This window comes from Strix uralensis, chromosome 2 (genome assembly GCF_047716275.1).
Source record: "Strix uralensis isolate ZFMK-TIS-50842 chromosome 2, bStrUra1, whole genome shotgun sequence".
Lineage (NCBI taxonomy): Eukaryota > Metazoa > Chordata > Aves > Strigiformes > Strigidae > Strix > Strix uralensis.
Genome location: NC_133973.1, coordinates 109,446,120 through 109,458,567, shown reverse-complemented (window position 1 = coordinate 109,458,567; position 12,448 = coordinate 109,446,120). Strand labels below are relative to the sequence as shown.

Below are 12,448 nucleotides of genomic sequence, written 5' to 3'. Positions count from 1 at the left end.
TTTCTGTACACACAGAGCCTGAGCAGGGAAACTAAAGTCAGAAAATGCTGGTTTTCTGTTCTGGAGTCATCTGTGCACTGTTGCACTACAAGGTTTTATAAAACATGTAGCAGTCCCTTCCTCACTTCCACATCAAAAATTTAAAATAATAATGTTGTATCAAATTGATCTCCTATCAAATTAAAATTCTGAAAACTAAACCAGGGTATTGGCTTTTGTTAAAAAAAATGCATTCAAGTTTTTGAGCTTCACACCTTCAAGTTTTTTTATAAAGTTTTCTATAAAGAGTTAAAGTTAGAAATTTACCTTAAAATAGTTAAAGACAAATATCTCTGGTATCAGCTGAGACCTAGTAGATGCTAAGTGAAAATCTGGGGCAGCTGTTATTCTGTGTTCACAGATTTTTACCTTAGCTGGAGTCCAGACTGAGTTAATTGATGACCCCCTTCTCTCAAAGCTCAAATTTGCAAACACTAATGTGTACAGTTTTATATTTCTTCTCAGTTTATAAAAACAATTGCAGCTTGTTTGTGAACATTTTTTAAACCCAGGAATTTCCTTGAAGTAACAGAAAAACTTTTTTTTTCCAATAGGCATCTGTCACTTTGACTGATGGCTCTCCTGCTGCCTCTCTACCTGTCACTGCTACTGTTACCTTGTCTGGAAAAGCCCCGATGAAGAAGACTGCACTTTCTAATAAAGACGGTCTAATCCCCTTTACATTTGACATCCCTGGAGATGCTCAGATGCTTCAAATAATGGTAAAGAAAACCCGAACACCCATGTGTAAAAATATACTGCTAGGAAGGGCTTATAAGATGACTACAAATGACTGTGAAGATGATCAGTTTTCATTAAATAAGCACAGAGGGTGGAACATGATTTCTTACACCATCTGCACATCTTTGTCCAGATTGTGTAAGATATGTTAGAGAGACCAGGGGCCTGAGGGATGTCTCACTGAAGTGAAGGACAGTCTCCTGCATTGGAGCTTTAGGAGTACATACTTCGGTGGTAGTGGTACTTTTTTTGTGATTTGCATGTGCATTTTCCTGGTGCGAAGAATGGAAATGGTACTGTAAGGAATATCACCATGAGAAGTGACAGAAAATGATGAGAAGGTGAAGGAAATGTTCCTGAGCAATACAGACAGTGGGCTACATCTGGACACTCAGAGGGTTCAATTATGAGTACAATATAAAAGGGAAAAAAGTTGTCTAAGTACAAAATCTCTGTGATTTTGAGCCATTGATTCTAGTTCAGAAAGAGCCAAGGCTGAAAAATATCAAGTGCAAACACAGCAAGAGGCAAAATAGGGAGAGAGACTGAAGTAATTAAAATCCTGTTTTTTGATGCCAGGTTTCTCTAATGAGGTCTCACAGTGATTCATCTCATTCCCCATAATTTTCTGAATAATGTAGGAAGATATGAATTAAGGGTGACACTCTATACTGTCTCCTGAGGGACACTGTATTCACTCTGTCTTTTTCTCCCCTGACAGGTAAAGGCCGAAGAGGGAAAAGAAAAATTAGAATCACCTGAAACCAGTATCAGAGCTGAAAGATACCAGTCTTCTTCCCCGAACTTCCTCAGCATCAGCATCTCACATACTGTCGTGGCACCTGGAGATACCTTACGCATCACCTTGAATGATATTCATCAGTCTGGCAGTGGCAAGATTGACTATTTCTATTATATGGTAAACGGAATAGCAGCATATCAATAATTTCTTTTAGAAATTATACAACTCAGAACACCTATCTAGTTACTAATACATGGGAAACCAGAGGGTGTCCAACAAAGGGCAACTCAGATGATCAGTGTCTTAGCCCACCTGACCTACCAAGGCAGGCTGAGAGAACTGGGCTTGTTCAGTTTGGTAGAGAGGCTACGAGTGAGTCAATAGCAACCTAAAATTACTTGAAGAGAAATTACAGGCATAGTGGAGACAAACTTTCCTAGGTGTACCATGCAATATAACAAGGGAAAAAGGCTACAAATTATGCGCTGGAAGGTTCATCTTGGAAAAATCTTTTCACTCGTAATGAATGCAGTACTGGAAGTGGTTCCCCAGAGAGTTTAGGGAATTGCCATCCTCAGAAGCATTCAACACTTAACTAGAGGAAACCACATCTGACTTAATCTTACGCTGCTGATGGCTCATCTTAGAGCAGGCAGTTGGACTAGAGATCTTCATACATCCCTTCCAGAAACTCTTTATATGATTCTGTTATTTTTATATATTTGCATATATTTTGGGACATGTAATGTATAAAACTTTGTAAAGTTTTCTTCTGAAGAAGGACACATAAATACAAATTTTTGTCTGTCTAGAGCAAACAGGTCCATATAGGGTAATGTTTGTCTGCATAATTATGTGGATATTTTTGAAAGATACTAAACTGACAGCCTTGAAAGCTGAAATCCTAGACAGATAACTTCTGTGATATCTATGACAATTTGATTTCTCTTAATCCAGATCTCATTGTTTCCCATTGCTTCCAATCTGTATTCTTTCCTAGTAATAAGCCAATATTAAATATTATTTTCATTGCTCTGATTCCCACAAATACCATAAATACAGTGATTACAGAACTGTCCACCTTGTTGTGGGCAGATCATACATATACATAAGATTCTGTCCCTGCAGTTAGAAAACCTAGTTATATTCTAGGGGACCTTGAATATCTCAGAAAATGCCTTTTATGGTTAACTATTGTTTATTTAGTGAATAACATATGATTCTTATATTACCATGCCTCCAAATTACCTGCACCTGACATTAGTTAACAGGTAGGTCAGTGTTATCTCCAACAGATAACGTGATGAACGATCACTGAAGGCATTAGCTGTTATGGTCCTAAACAGCATCCTGAAACTGGGTCTGAAAAGCAGTTCTATAGATGGAAAAGCAAGGAAACAATCCTGCTCAGCCTGGGACCAGGAATGCAAAGTATTTATTTTGCTGAAGGAGACAAATGTGTTCATGGATACATTCCAGGAATGAATCTGTTGAATGTCAAATGTGTTTAATCCCCTTCTCCCTCTCTTCATCCTAATTTCCCTTGGCAGCTTAAATTTCCCAGGATGATAAGCATCACAGGCACCAGTTGCCATTTATTTTTGATAGGACTCTGATATATTGGAATAATTGTATCCTTAGGAGTTAAATTTAAGTTTGGGGGTTTATTTTTATTGGAAGATTTAGCACAGCATTGGAATTGCCACTGCTGGGCTCTGGGAAGCTGCAGTGCTGGGCAGGCAGGATGTGTGGAAGAGGTGGTGGGAGACACTGCTGGAGCTCAGCAGTGGGGCTCTCTCCCAAACTTTGATCACCTAAATGAAGGCAGTGAGGATTTCAGACCAGGCTGCAGCATGTCTTTATTTCTTTCTGAAGTCTGTTCACTGTGTGTTTAGGAAAGCTGCATGTATTTTGTTCAGGGAAGAGCACTATCAGTCCTGCCACTGTGTCTTTTTTTCACTCCTCTGACAATCCATGAATATAATTAACATAGCATGGATAGAAAGGAATTAAATAGTGAAACATGGGCTGAAATCAGTGTAGGACCAGTCTGTGATACTTTATCCTGATTAATACTTTTTGGGTGAAACCTTCTGCTCCAACCCTTCCACACCATCTGAAAGATTCAGTACTGAGTACGGATTAAATAAAGCTGATATCCACCTTGGTGTAATGACTTGTTATTGTAGAAGACAAAAATAAGACTGCTGTCTGGGACCCCCCTTTCAAGCTGTAAGACTGAGTGGAGGGTGATAGATTTGTGGTCAAACCCGGACCACAGGACCAGTGCAGCAGAGGCTTACCACCACACTCCTGTGCTAGAGGTACTGTGTGCTGGTCTCCTCCAGGCTACTGATATGCAGGTTGGAACTTAAATTAAATGCCATAAGGAAGAATAAAATGTAATTAGAAACAGCCTTAGAAAGTTATATATATGTATATAAAATTATGCAACATAATGCCCAGTCTAGGGTGCATTCACAATATTTGATTTCTGTTTGTTTCTGCCTTGTAGGTTGTGGCAAAGGGACAAGTTGAGCTTTTGGAAAGGGTTCCCTCCTCAAACAAAATAATAAACCTTAAAATCACCGAGAAGATGGTGCCCGCCTTTCGTTTTTTAGCTTACTACTTCATTGTGAATGAGGGCCGTCGAGAGATTGTCGCTGATTCTGTATGGGTGGATGTTATGGATGTCTGCGAAGGAAAGGTACTTTCAAAGCAAGTAGCTTCTGTTATTGTATTCCAAAATAAAACCAAAAACATGGGGTATCATCAGAGCAAGTGCAGGCCTGGGTTAAAAAGAGAAAGACATTTCATTTTTATTGAAAAAGGGAGTCATCAGAATTCTTGCTGAAAGGTATAACTGAAAAGGGTCCCAGGATTGTTGGCAGAGATAGCCTTCTTCCATAGGACAGGTTGTGCCTCAAAGAGATGAAAAATGTCGTCTCATACATTAAAACCCCCTCTGCAAGTGTCTATATATTAGAAATCTACAGGGGAACACCAATAGAATCACTGAGGGGCAGAATCTCTTTATAACTTAGTCTTTTTGTAGTGAGGTGCATCATATGAAAGAAAGTGAAGCAATTTATTGGGAAAAAAAAAAATTTGAAGTAATTTTTCAAGCTTTTTCTTTCCTATTAATAGTAATTTTCTAAGATTTTGTAGCACTTCAAAAGCATTTTAAAAAGAAAAATAGTTTACCTTAGAAAATTAAGTGTGGACAAAATAAGAATCCCTCTAAGCCTTTCTTTCACCTTTGTCTTCCTTTTTGATACCATAACATAAAACCAAAAAAAAATAAGACAAGAGAATTTTTCCCCAATAGCATGAAACACAATATCTGAAAAGCATCAGCCATTTAAAATGATTTTTTCCAGCAAAAATGTTTATATTGGAAAATGAATATGATAGTCCATTGAGAAAAAAGTTTTCAAAAAAAATTATCCACCTCTAACACACAAGCCAATTCTTCGTTCATACAATGACAAAACCCAGTTACATTCAAAGTTGGCACTTCTATTAATAATTCCCTATAAATATCGTAATCACCATGGCTACTTCCTCCTACACCACAGAAGTGTCTACATCAGATATGAACCAGATCTGAACCCAGTCATGTTGAAAAATTCAAGTGTGAGATAGAAAGGAGGTAGACTGGTTTAAGTCAGTTAATTTTATACATTAATTAGGCTTTTGCTCTATTTCATGGCGATTTTGTTTCCACTGGAAAATAACAAAATTATATTGAAGGCCCTAGTTCAGCAACCCCCTTACACATACATTTAATTCCCATTGGTGCTTAAGTGTCATTGAAAGGCAGTGTCCAATATCCTGCACAGACACATCTTTTAACCCCCCATGTTGTTCTCCAATGGGAGATACCTGCATCTACATCTTCCAAGACACAGGATTTCAGGCAGAAACACCACAAAATAGGAACATCCCACAGCCTCTGACACTGACAGTCACAGTTGACAATAATCCTGGCCGAGAGAGTCTTTGCTTTTTACTAACAAATGTGACAGTTTTGTTTCAATCTTTTCTATCTAGATTAAAGTGAGAACAGAACAAGAGATATACGAACCAACAGACAATATCAATTTACTGATTGAAACGGACCATGCAGGAACAGTTGCCTTAGCTGTGGTTGATAAAGCAGTTTTTATTCTGAACAAGAAAAATAAGCTTACAGCCAAAAAAGTAAGATATCTTTAAGAAGAAAATACCATATCTACTAGTCATGCAAAATTTTCCATGATTAATGAGAGGTTCAAAATGTAATTAATGCCTATTAATTGCTTAATCACAGCTTTGCTAAACTTGAAAATATTTTTGCTTTTACAATTTAGGATCTATTTAAGACGAATGATACATGGGGATTTCCATGCTGCAGCAGACAAGTTTGTAAATTAAAAAAGCATTATTTGAAAGCAGTCCCCAGCTGAAACATCCCCCAGCTTTAATCTCAGTTTCCCAATGCAGCTTGTACCACCAGTTTGTCTTGCTTCTGCAAGTCAAAGGCTACAAGAATTTTTTTAATATATATTAAAAAAAACCTTTTTCAAGCATGTACAATTCATCTATGTTATTTTATTTGACAGGTATTTAATGCTATGAATTCGTATGATCTTGGATGTTCTGCAGGTGGTGGTGCAAATAGCGTTCAAGTTTTTACTGATGTTGGTCTGGCCTTTTTATCAGATACAATTAAATCCAACATTCGGGAAAGTAAGTGCAATCTGCCCTTTATTTGAGATGTTTGTACAAGACCACTATAGATTTGAGGAGGCTGACTGATTAAAAATCAGAAACATTTTATTGCGATGTTGTAAAATGTACCCTGCCTGTGGATTTTTCTTCTTCTGTTCTTCCACTGGGTGCTGGCAGCTCAGATAGCCCAGATCGTGGCTGCTGGTCCTCTGATGTCCAGCTCAGCCGGGGCAGGCACAGTTGGCAAGAGCTGTAAGGTAACTTGTCAAACTGTGGGTCTTCTGTGAATGAGATGGGCCCTAAAATGGGTCTTCCATGAATGACCTGAATGATCAGGCTGTTACTGTCATAGTATCCTGACCAAACTCTTCTGTTCTGCTTTCCAGGCTATAAATGCCTCCAGGTTACCAGAAGGCAGAAAAGATCTTTGGATTTTCAAAAGAGAATGTCAGGAATTGGTATGTCTGTTCATCTGGGTGACCTGAAAGGCTTAGCAGGGGAGGCAAAAGCATCAGGCTGGGATCTAGGGGCAAGAATGATGGGATAGTAAAGGATACCAATATATTCATAGTCCCAGTTCTTGTGTTGTGACATAATGTAGCACAAGTGTGTAGACTATGCTGTGTGACCTGATGCATCATCTACCAAAACAACTCAAAAAACAAAACCAAAGAGTGTCCCAGCTGAAAATGGAAATTAATTCACCAGTTTATAATCCCAAATGTGAAGTAATTTTGCTAGATATCATGTCATGGAATCAGTCATGGTTTTAAAGTTTTTCAAAATTAATTGTATGGCCAGAAAATGTTTTATAGATCCTATTTTTTTTCTTGACATTCTACTGTGAATTTGTGCCAGCTTCATGGTCCAATTAAGAGAAGAGCTAGTATAATATTTGGTCTAAATTAAAAAAAAAAAAAAATGTAAATTGATACTTCCATGCCAGAAGATATGAAGGCTTGAAGCTGGGATCTTCCTCACTTTTGAAATTGGTCTCTTTATTCAAGAATGAGAACACTGCCATGGCTATTTCTAACAAGATATCTAATTCCAGTCTGCCAAGGAAGCATTTTTAATTCAGTCTGAATTTGAAGAGAAAGCTTAGAATAGAATATCTAGGATGCTATAGGGCCTATGCTTTCCTCCTGTGTTTGTGGATTGGTTTTAGAATGGAGAACAGGTCCCCAACTGCAGATAGAATGTTGCAATAGCAACTAGCGTTAACTGCAAAGAATGACAGGAGTGAACACAATGAACACCTTTACGCTTTTGCTATTTCCACATCACTAATTCTGGGCTTTAATTACATTGCAGCCAGCAAATATCAAAACACTGATCTACAAAAATGCTGCGAAGATGGCATGAAATTAAATCCCATGAAGTTTTCTTGTGCACAAAGGCTAACAAGGGTGACTGGCTCCCCCAAATGCAGAAACGCCTTCCAGGACTGCTGTGAGAAAGCCACGGCCCTCAGAAAGGAGGCAAAGCGGAGGATCAGAGTGGGCTTGGCACGACGTAAAGAACAGTGGCATGCAATTGTCTACAGAAAAATACTCTTCATATAGTGGCAAGGGAGTGTTAAGAGGCTTTTAATGTGGTGGGGCTAGAAAGGAAGTTTTCACATCAACATTTCCGTGAGCCCCAGTATAGTGCAGCACCCACACACCATTGCATCATCACAACTGTATACTGTGAAGGTGGAAGTGGGACGGGATAACTTCTTGGGGTGAGAAAAGGCAGGAATCACCTTAGCCACCACTGGCCCCAGAACAGCTTTATGGAGGAGCTGTTGGCCCCTGCCCACATCTTGGGAGGCCACAAACAGTGAAGAAGAGCAGGGTGTGGTTGTCTGCATTCAGGTCTCTGACTGATCTCAGTTTCATGACTATTTTATTAGTGGTACGACTGAGTACCTCCAAAACACTACCTCATGAGAAGGGGCCACTTCAGCCAGGGACAATTTTGTCTCTTTCTTCCTTTCTTCTCCCCAAAGTCTATCTCTGATCATACAAGCGTTCATGTTACAAAAAAAAAGATTTCATGTTGAAAATTACCCCATTCTAAGTGTAGTTTCTGCTACCATTTTTCTCAGAGCTTCCCTTTCATGCTCTGTCTGTCACAATATGGGACATCTTTGTTATGCATTACTAAAGGGGAATGTTTTATTGTTCAGTAGCATATAATTGAACTTGGAAAGAAGAATTATCCTTTTGTTCAATGACAACCTTTGGTCATTGCTTCTCCTTTTCCAACATTTTTTTTTTTTAAGGCACAAGATGAAACCCAGCTGAAGTTTTTTTCTTTCAGAGTATTTTTCATGCTGCTTTCTCTCTGACAGACTCCCTGCAAAATAGTTTAAGGTCAGCAGCCAAAGACTTCAGAATGGAAACTCCACTCTTCTTTTACAGACTATGATGACCATGAAGAAGTGTTTGATGAAACCTCTGTCAACTTGCGCAGTTATTTTCCTGAGAGCTGGTGGTGGAATTTGGAAGAAGTGAAAAACCCTGGAAACCATAGGTACTGTATTATGTGACTAGGTGAATATGTCTATATGTGTACGGTAAAATGTATATAAATATCAGCTTTAGGTGTTATCTGATACAGAGGACTTCAGAATATTTGGAAGTACTTTGTCTCCACAACTGAGGGAATATTTTTCCTTTACAATACTCAAACTTCAGCAAATGACAATGTTTACATTTTATAAATCCTTCCTAATACATTTTATTTTGTGTTTCTTAGTGTAGAAAACTTTGCTCCTGACTCTATAACTACCTGGGAAGTTCAGGCAATAAGCATATCTCCTCAGAAAGGTATAAGTATTGGACATTTTATTGGGTTTCTTTGTATGGATGAATAAAGAATGTATATTTTTTAAAAGAGAGATACAATGTTATGTTGACAGAGTGAGACAGTCTGTACTGAAAAACACAAAGTGTTTTAATCATGACATTTACTTCTCTCTTTTATGCCATATTAAAGCTCAGCTATAATTTAAGGGATAGAGATATATTTATAAAAACAACATGAAGTGGGCTCTGAAGGAGGATGGGTTATACAATCAAAACTGTATCTTATTCTTTCCAATCTATAAGCCATCTCATTTTAGCTTCCACATGACCAGGAAGCCAGAAGAAAGGTAGCAATAATAACACCACTTTTATTTGAGTATTTCTGGGAGTGAGTTCTGGCCATCTCAGAGAAGCAAAGCTGCTCCCTGGGAGCTCCCTGGGGTTGACCAGGACTATGTAAGAGGGACGAAGGGTCCACCTGGTACTGCCCACTCCCCTTCTGAAAGAGAGGCTCACCTGGGGGTGCAGTGATGGTCATGGACTTTATTTACTGAAAGCAAGGAAAGGCCATTGTGTTTTAAACATGGCCTTTGCAGGAGAGCTTGGCCTCATTTCACTCACAGAAGTTACAAACACTCCTGCCAGATATTGTGTATATGTCAGTGACTCCAGAGGGCAAATCATCTACCCCTGACATAGGTCTCTAGTGCAGGTGAGTTGAAATGCTTTCTGGATATGCCTGTCTCCCTGTCCTGCTCTTTACCTCGGAGGAGCCCAGGTAATGAGTTTTGATTAGATTTAACTTTTTATCAGCTGATGTTAAGTGTGTAGTTCTTAACTCTGTTTTTTTCTCATACCAGGATTTTGCATAGCTGACCCCCACACGTTTGCAGTTTTCAAAGACTTTTTTGTATCCCTGAGACTACCTTACTCAGTCAGACGACATGAACAACTAGAAATAAAAGCAGTGGTTTACAACTATCTGCCCAACGATCTCCAGGTAGTATTATCACCAAGTGCTGTGTTATACACATCTAGATAGATGTATACCTAGATGTAATAATTTAATGTAAATGACCCAGTCACCTTTCAGTGCCCTCCTAAAACCCAGACATTGCACTCCCATTTTGAAAGTCTCCACAAGGACATGATCCAGTTCTACTTGCTAATCAAACAGATTTTATTTACCATATTACACAGTCAAATTCCTTGTCTTTGAGTATGTCTTCTCCCTCTTCATTGAAGCAACCAGCTACTTTTTTGCTACCTGCCAATCTGGGCAACACTCAGCTGCTGATAAAGCCAGTACACAAGATACAGAGGTAACTTTTGAGCCCACAATCCAATATATTAAGCGCAAAATTCATTGTGTATACAATGCAAAGACATTTTTTGTCTGCATGTGGCACCTATCCAGCTCTGCATATGGCCACAGTTGTCACTTAGGGCCTCCATTATCCTCAGACTGATGCTCTTTTTTTCATCTCTTCCCATCTCTCAGCCAGCTCTGCTTGAGCACACAGAACTGTGTTGAATGGTGTAGAGCTGAGATGTATAAAACTATATCATCCTTCTTACTTCTCTGTCATTCAGGGATAGGCCAAAACAATATTGCAAATTCAGTGTAATGAAGACATAGTCAATGTAGATGAATGTTAACAGACCATAGGGTCATAGAGCAATTTAGGTTGGAAGGGACCCCCAGAGGTCTCTAGTCCAACTTGCTGCTCAGAGCAGGTCCAGTTAGAGCAGATTTTTCAGGGCATTGTCCAGTCAGATATTGAATATCTCCAAGGAGGGAGACGCCACAAACTCTTTGGACAAGCTGTGCCACCATTTGATCACTTTTTGGTAAAAAAGTTTTCCCATTGTATAAATGACGAATAGTAAATTCAGGGGAGCAAAGTGAAAACCACTTTCTGTGTTGCAAAATGTATGCACTGCTATTTCCTTTTTACGCAAAAACTAGTCTCCTGTTATACCTGTTTCTTGTTTCCCATTCTTATCTAGCCATGGTGGAGCTGGAGTATTTTTCCTGTGCAGTGATGCACTAAGCATAATCGCAGGCATTGCTTTGTCCCCGCAGGTTACAGTGGCAATGGATGCAGTGAAGGGGCTGTGCACCGCAGAGGCGACGGAGAAGGCTGTGCAGCTTATGCTGGTGGCTAAGGGGAACTCTGCGACACCAGCCTATTTCTCAGTTGTCCCTCTGACTGTGGGAGAATTTCCAATTACTATTACTGTTTTCGACACAATTTTGGGGCACAGTGATAGCATTAGGAAGAACCTCAAGGTTGTGGTAGGTATAACTAGTTGAGGGCAGGCACTTCACGAATATGTGTTTCTCCTCAAACATGGCATTCACTGTGTGTGGAGTTCTTGCGGAGGGAGTGAAATGGTAGAAACATAATGCTGGAAGCAATCTCAGGAAACGTGTTTCTCAGCAAGGATTGAGCTTTCGTATGGGGAAGAGATTTAATCCTGTGGCGGGCTTGTGTGTAGTGTATATGGAAAGAATTGTTCTCTATGGCAAAAAGGCATCCTACCCATGACATAGCAACAACTTCCTTCAGGCAGTCAGTGCCCATCTCATAATCTTTAACTTCCACCTGTTTCATCAACATTTATAGAAAATATTTTTCCCTTATGAAGCCAAGATTGACAATGTCCATCTAGCAATATATTTGAAAAGAAAATACTCTTTGCTAGTCTTAAAGCTAAACTCTATTTTGTTCTTTCTAGTTAATGAAGCTTCAGTCTTAACAATTGCATGGGAAAGGACATACAGACAAAGATACTGTATTGATTATTTAATACCTTAGTTCTCTTTCAAAATGATGAAAAGGGGCAGCCTTTTAGAAAAGATGATATTTCAAGACTCAACAATGACCAGCACAGACTCATTACAGCACCCAAGTAGCCCATTGAGGGCTATTTTCAGTCCACACAAAAAGTGCAAAATATGAATCCTTGCACCATTAATGTCAGGGGATAACCATGTAGGTAAAGATAAGAGATGGGATGCCAGGAACCTGCTGTTGTTACAGGCCATAGCTTTTCTAGAGATAGACACAGATTTTCTAGAGATAGACACCAAAACACTAAAAGTGTCTGTAAAAATACCTTTATTCACATATAAACTGTAGGAATAGGGATGTGTGGAAATCAGAAGGAAAAAGTTTAAGTTTTACGAACAAGATGAACTCAGAACTCGGTGGGTTTCATAGATTAGACATTTATAAAATTGTGTCCACCTGCGAACTTGACTTGCACTGCTCACAAAGCTCTGAATAAAGTTTGAACTTTAATTTTTCTGGGTTAGTTTTGGTTAAAGGAAATTTCATCCAGGGAAATATATCAATAATAACAATGAAAAGTTAGTAGAGTTTATTAACATTTCAATTGGGAGACTGAAATT

General features: G+C 38.9%; 1 protein-coding gene across 1 annotated transcript in view; it reads left to right on the top strand.

The window, feature by feature from the left end:
• LOC141939650 (complement C4-A-like) overlaps positions 1 to 12,448 on the top strand; it is a 51,368-nt gene that overhangs the window by 16,978 nt on the left and 21,942 nt on the right. The window contains exons 13-23 of the mRNA XM_074859781.1: positions 594 to 761; positions 1,502 to 1,699; positions 4,038 to 4,229; positions 5,576 to 5,725; positions 6,127 to 6,253; positions 6,622 to 6,693; positions 7,550 to 7,750; positions 8,644 to 8,755; positions 8,981 to 9,051; positions 9,891 to 10,030; positions 11,117 to 11,329. Of these exons, the coding sequence (XP_074715882.1) occupies positions 594 to 761; positions 1,502 to 1,699; positions 4,038 to 4,229; positions 5,576 to 5,725; positions 6,127 to 6,253; positions 6,622 to 6,693; positions 7,550 to 7,750; positions 8,644 to 8,755; positions 8,981 to 9,051; positions 9,891 to 10,030; positions 11,117 to 11,329 (1,644 nt within the window). The remainder of the gene's footprint in view (positions 1 to 593; positions 762 to 1,501; positions 1,700 to 4,037; positions 4,230 to 5,575; positions 5,726 to 6,126; positions 6,254 to 6,621; positions 6,694 to 7,549; positions 7,751 to 8,643; positions 8,756 to 8,980; positions 9,052 to 9,890; positions 10,031 to 11,116; positions 11,330 to 12,448) is intronic.